At 34.8% G+C, this 6670-nt stretch overlaps 1 protein-coding gene across 1 annotated transcript; it reads left to right on the top strand.

Annotated features, from left to right (window-relative positions):
• Window positions 1-323: 323 nt before the first annotated feature.
• On the top strand, window positions 324-5423 carry LOC132613418 (uncharacterized). The gene is made up of 5 exons (XM_060327440.1): window positions 324-686; window positions 3493-3604; window positions 3760-3880; window positions 4192-4376; window positions 4923-5423. Exons 1-5 carry the CDS (start codon window positions 481-483, stop codon window positions 5226-5228), a joined length of 930 nt encoding a protein of 309 aa, XP_060183423.1. The 5' UTR covers window positions 324-480; the 3' UTR covers window positions 5229-5423.
• The last annotated feature ends 1247 nt before the right edge of the window (window positions 5424-6670 follow it).

Here is a 6670-nt window from a genome sequence, read left to right as displayed (position 1 = left end):
TTTCGCCGGACGTAATGACCGGAATCAGTTCCAACTGAAGCCATGGCTTAACGGTGGAAGGGTATATTTAAATTAAAAATATAATGGTAAGGACATGTTTGAACCTAAAATATAACGAGTGATATATTTAATCTTTTTCCGATAGTACAAGGGTATATTTAGCCATTTTTCGGATTTTAAAAATCTTCTTTTATTTTTAAAATTTGTGTCAAATCAAAAGAGGTCGGGGGAGTAAAATATTTTTAAAAATTATTTTTAAAATACAAAACAACACACGCACACACAATAAAATAAAACAAAAAAGTAGTGGTTGACTTTGTAACTATAAAACGATCATCTTCTTTTAAGGAGAAGTAATGCACTTGTATTCAGTCCCTGGGGACTCTCTATTTGTTTTAGGCATTTTTCTTTGATCGGAAGCTGTAAAATTCATTTTCGATCGGTAAAAAAAAGGTAAGTATTAATCAGATCAGAATTTAGATGGATGTGAATAATCGAAGGGCTCTGGCTCGGTCCCGGGCTCGGGCTAGGGCTGGGGCTAAACGGGCTGAAAGTACCGCCACCGCCGGAGTTTTCGCCGGAGCTCCTGCTGGAGTTGCCGCCGGACATGCTGCCGGAGCTATAGAATATGTTGATTGGCGGACTCAACTTGCACCAGATAGTCGTCAAAGGATTATCAACAAGATGTAAAGTTTCTTTTTTAATATCTCTTTTTGGCAGCCTGGTGGTTCCTCCGTTCTAATTTGTTTGACATTTTTGGCTCAAACTTCTTAATTTTGACCGCCGTGTGTTTTAACATAGAATTTTTAAATTTTTCAAAATAAAATTTATATATTTGGAAGCTACTTAAAAAGTACTATAATTTCTTTTGTTAAACAACAACAACAATATACTCAGTTGAATCCCACAAAGTGGGGACAGAGTGTACGCAGACCTTATCTCTACCTCCCAAGGTAGAGAGGCTGTTTTCGGTAGATACTCAGCATAAGGACAAGCAATTTCAAAATAATATAAGGAGTCAGGATAAAATAAAATAATATAAAAAGCATGATAAAGCTATCTGACAAAAAATGTATTTGTAACTATCACAAATGCATACGGTAATTGGATTTCCAATTTAGAGTTCCTTTGTGTTTATTAGATTTTTGAAAATAACCACTAGGCAGAAGTTTGACAAGTCAATTGGGGATTATCATTTAGATTAGGGATTTCAATTTAATATACAAAAATAATTGGGTTAACAATCAAATATTTATACTGCTAAGGGGGTGATTTGGTAGGGTGTACAAGAATAGTACTGAATATGGTGTACAGTATTAGTAATGTTGAGATTAGTTATGATGAGATTATTTTGTCATCGACTGTTTGGTTGTGGGGTATTAAAAATAACATGCATTGCATAATTTCTAAAAGAATTACTAATTGATTACAAAAATACCCTCCATATTCTTTGGCTTTGAAGGACTTAATACTACTAAAAAATCACTATTTTTCCACTGAAATTTTTTCTGTGGCTATTTCCTACCAAATGTCGGTGGGAAAAACCTAAATAGTAGAGTTTTCACACGGAAAAATTAGAAGTTTTTCAGCGTTTCAATGGAAACTTTTTTCCCACCATGCGTTTTTCCAGTGAGATTGTTCGCTGGAATGAGGTGGAAAAATCATGTTTATAGCACAAATTTTTCACTGAATGTCGGTGGGAAAACCCTCTTTTTCTAGTAGTGTCAAAGGAAATTTTGTCTTATGCTTATTCATGTATTAATAGTCTTGGTATTGTTGATACCGGTGTTTCAGTGGCAAAGCCAGGATTTTTACGAAAGGGGTTCAAAAATATAAAGAAGTAAACACACGAAGAAGCCAAGGGTGTTCAACCCCTTGTTCCTTACTGGCTCCGCCCCTCCATAGTTTGCTATATATTATTAGTTATACACAGGATAATATCAAGTAGAGTGTTATAGCCTATGTTGCTCGGACCCTTCACTTTTGCCGCCGTACCCGTGTCCGACACGACACGACACGGGTTTGGGTACGGAATTCGTGTCGGATCCGGTCAATAGAGATCGGATACTTTGACCGAAATTCATGACCAAATTAAAGAAAATTTTTGAGATTATGATTTCTCAAGATAACAAAAAGTAGAGATTTGAAGACATGAGATGGCATACCTTCAATATTATGTAGAAAATTTAACTAGTTTCTCGGAGCACGCAGTCTAGCACCTAGTAGAATGGAAGATTGAATCACATGTCTGGTACAAACTACATGTAGGTGCTTCCACAAAAAGCTCTCATAATCTAGGCATATTCTTGTAGCTATATTATTAGAATTTTGAATTATTTTTGCCGAATCCCCGCACCCGTATCCGTACCCGGATCCGTACCCACGAATCTTAAAATTTAGATCATACCGAGTCCGACCTCTAGATCCATACCCGTATCCGACACCCGCACCCGAGTCCGAGCAACATAGGTTATAGCCTGTCTGGCTAAGCTTCTAAAATCAGCTTATTCTGAGGAGTGTTTTTTTTTCAAGAGTGCTTTTCAAAAAAGCACTTTTGGCGAAAAACAGTTTGTGTTTGGCCAATTAATTTGAAAAACACTTTTGAGCAGCAATTAGTGTTTGACCAAACTTTTAAAAAGTGCTTCTAAATGTAATTTTCTCAAACGTGTTCTTCAAAAAAGTGCTTTCAGGCAAAAACTATTTTTTTAAGCTTCTGAAAAACTGTTTTTGCTACTCCCCATAAGCACTTATTTTCTCCCAAAAGTTTGGCTGAACACCTCACTTTTATAAAATGAGCACTTATTGGAAAAAATAAGCACTTTTGAGAAAAAATAAGCTTGGCCAAACAAGCTACTATTTGTTAGACATAGGTTGAGAAAGTGTACCAAACAAGAAATTAGTAATACCAAAGCTAAGACATGTATTATTTTCTATAATACATCCTACCAACAATCCCTAAATATTTAATGAATCTCTTAATACAAAATACAGTGTCTAGGAAAAAGATATGGTTCACTCACATGAATGCAAACTTATAAGTTAGTATAAGTTAGCTAGGTCTGCCCCTGTTCCAATTCCTAGCTTGGTTAATCGAATTTCTAGCAAGAGGTTTATGCCCTAGATATTTCCATTTCTGGTGAGCACTCAAGGAACTAGTTCAAGTGGAAAACCTACTTTAACTCTCCACAGATTGCTGCTCATGTTAATTGGATAATAACTGATGTTTTCAAGAGAAAACAAGTTTTTGTCTTTCACAGTTATTCACAGGTTTTAGTCTTCCGCAGCAGGGCGTATCAATATCCTTAAAAACATTTAGTCGTTCGCAGCAGGGCGTATCAATATCCTTAAAAACATTTAGTCGTTCGCAGCAGGGCGTAATGTCAAATTATCTTCAATTTCAAAGAAGCATTTATCTTGATTGTGCTCTTATCAAACCTCTAGCTCTTATCAAACCTGTAAGGCTGATTTTATTTTGTTGATATGGCTGTTTAGAATGGAGACCTTAAGCAGGCATCTTCCTGTCTATGAGCAAGAAGGATTACAGGAGCTTGAGATGATTGCAGTGCGGTTTGAGGAAACGATCTATGCTAATGCAATAAGTCAAGTATGCTTTCTAAACTCATTTCTAGTTACTTGAATGATGCAATTTTTTCTCCACTTCAGTTGACGTTATTCCTGCTTGTGTAAACGTGCATTCATTTTTCCAGTCATCTAGACGTGTTGTGTGCATTTTAATCTTAAATTTATCTGATATTGCAGCAAGATTATCTGCGGAAAATATCTTTAAAGATGCTGACCTTGGAGGAAAAACCTCAAAATCCTATGACCAATTCTCTACATCCCTATCCTGCAAATAGTGGTTGGAATGGCCATGGCCCAGGTGAACAATGAAAGTTCATGTTCTGTATCGCAGATTTTCACTTGCAATTTGAAATTAATGATCCTATCATTTTTAATGTTTCTTTTCATTTGTTTGTTTTCAAATTTCCTATGCGGTCGTATATAGCAATAGGGAAGCCTATTTTTGCAAAAGTAGACTTAAAAGGGACTTGTTTTTAAAAGGAAACTAGAAATTAAATCTTGAATGTAAGAGCTTTGTTGGAAGCAAATTTCCCATAAAAATCCCCCCTTTTTCCTTGTCGTTTTACTCGTTTCTAAAGTCTCCCTTTAACATTGAAATTTGTACCTAAGTGATGACGATGGGAGCTACTACCTATGAAACTACTTCTGGGCCGGAGGTGAGTGACAAGGAGCAATCAACAGAAGAGGAAGGTGGGGACGTGTCAAAGGAAGATAGTGTAGAGGAGGTGGTGGTTACAAAAGAGCAAAACTATGTTGTTGGACACAAAGAGAATGTCAAAGTTGGGGAAAGTGAGGTAATTTTATTTTTGTCTTTCTGCTTTCCCATTTATTTTCTTTCTTGGAAGCCTTTTCTTTCATTAAAAAACGGAAGAGAAGAAAGTGGACTATACCACTGATTTAACTGTTGTTAACGATACAACTTGAATATTTGCAATTGCTAAGTTGAGTAGCGAGCAGAAGAACATAAGGCCAATGATTTATATTTTGTTGTTTGACTCTCCCATTATTAGCTACACTCTAGAATCCACATTACCACATGTACCAAACCTTGTAATGGAGTAATCCCAAATTAAAGAGGTTGTTTTTTATGGTGGTGGGATGGGGGTCAGGGGATGGGGTAGGCAGTGTTAACTTTGTACTTGTGATTATGCTCCCGGTATAAATTTCTTGAGTTACTAATGATCTCCCGTGTTTTATATAAATGATCTGTTCTGTTTTGTTTTAAGATCTCCTGTGTTTTCCTTCATAAAAAAAAAGATCTCCTGTTTTGAAGTTAATGGTCTGTTACAATTTATAAACCTCTTAAGTATCTAATAGTTGCTCGTGTGTTTTGTCCTAAGATCTCTTGTGGATTGAGTTCTGGTGCTAAACTTGATGAGCGTTTATCGCAAGTTGAGGAACGATTGGAGAAAATGGAGGCTCATTCGGAAAAGGTGGAGACATTGTTGGTTGATATTAATGAAAAATTGAATCATTTAGTGCAGATGCAGGATGTTGAAGTTTCTAGGGACATTAAACGTCCAGCTAAGTACATGAGCTCCTCATGGACCGGTAATGGTCGACAAAAGAGGAAACATAGAGTAGCTGAGATGATAAGGCAGTCGTGCAAGCATCGACGATTGGGAAAAGGTGCAATAGGGAAGTAGTTTCACCAGTTGCTTTGCATGAACATTGTGTCGAAAATGACCAATGTTAGATGATGAAAGTACAAAAAAATTGATGATAATTACTTATGTTTTTTCCTTCCTTTCTAGACTCTTAAGATTGTTATGACTAGCACAATCTGTAATATAAATCTATCTCTCATGTTTTATTTAAGTGATCTCTTTTGCATCGTCATAGATCTCCTATGTCTAAAGTAAATTTTCTCTAGCAATATAAATCTCTTAGTTGACTAGGTTACCCAAAAAAAAAAAAATCTCTTAGTTTAGTAATCATCTCTCAAGTTTTATATAAATCATCTCCTTGGTAATGTCTAAGATCTCCTGTGTTCAGGTTAATGACTCTTGCAATTTATAAGTCTCTTAAGATACTGATAACCTCTCCTTTTTATATGTATATAACAACAACAAACAACAATTATCTCTTATGCTATATTCTAAGATCTCCGGTGTTCAAATTAATTGGTCTGTAACAATTTATTAGCTTCTTAGGTTCCTATAATCTCTCTTATTTTATATAAATGATCTCTTATGGTTTGTCCTAAAATTTGTTGTATTAAAAGTTAGTGACCTCGTGCACCTTGTACTCCTCTCTTAAAATGAGAGAACCTTCAAGTTTCAAGGCCGAGATTGAGAAAGAGGATAATCCAGAGTTTAAAAGATAACATTTGCGAAACATGAAAGAAATATTTATTGATACGTTTAAGGACAAATTTAGAAAAAAATTAACAAATTTCCAACATTGTGAGGACGATAAAATTGAAAAATTAAACATTTTAGCATTTTAATGAACTCATAGAATTTACTGATTACCAAATCATAATTTCACGCGACAACTGTTTATGCAAGTCAAATTTAGTGATTGAAGATTAGTTTTAGATGCAATTCAGGAAAACCTTTAATATCAATAAACAAACTTCAAAAATAAATTTAGTCCTTTATGTATTCTTTATACTTAAAAAGATTTCTCCATTTATCAAACAAGAGATCTTTTAACGAATTAAATTATTCGTAAAAACCTATAAAGTTGTCTTCATATTCAATACTATTTGGCAATGCATCACAAAATTTCAGAGGTGATCGGTGAAATTGGGCAAAATATTACGTATACTAATATTTACATCAAATTATACTTATTTACCGTGGTTATGTAATAAACTAAAGTGAGAATGTGTAGTTATGTAATAACTACGATCTTGTGATAACCCTATTTGTTAAAACATGTATCACGTATTATTAGCTAGTGACCCAATATAGTTTTCAACTTAGTAGAAATGTGTCTCCTAAAAACTACCTATGTACGTAAAATCATGTGCGTGACAGCCACTTGCCGTTGACGTGTCCAAGAAACAAATCAATTAGTAACACTTGTAAAAAATTGAGTTAATGGCAAAAAGTACACTCGAACTATCATGTATTTACGAGGT

The sequence above is a fragment of the Lycium barbarum genome, chromosome 10, assembly GCF_019175385.1.
Source record: "Lycium barbarum isolate Lr01 chromosome 10, ASM1917538v2, whole genome shotgun sequence".
NCBI lineage: Eukaryota > Viridiplantae > Streptophyta > Magnoliopsida > Solanales > Solanaceae > Lycium > Lycium barbarum.
Note: the sequence above shows the minus strand (reverse complement) of the source record. Positions and strands in the feature narration are given on the sequence as shown.

Excerpts from the sequence above, each read along its gene's own strand:
- LOC132613418 (XM_060327440.1), top strand. The coding sequence starts at position 481 with ATGGATGTGAATAATCGAAGGGCTCTGGCTCGGTCCCGGGCTCGGGCT. Across the intron at positions 3,605-3,759 it reads ATGCTAATGCAATAAGTCAA|CAAGATTATCTGCGGAAAAT; the intron begins GTATGCTTTCTA and ends CTGATATTGCAG. Across the intron at positions 4,377-4,922 it reads TCAAAGTTGGGGAAAGTGAG|ATCTCTTGTGGATTGAGTTC; the intron begins GTAATTTTATTT and ends TTTTGTCCTAAG.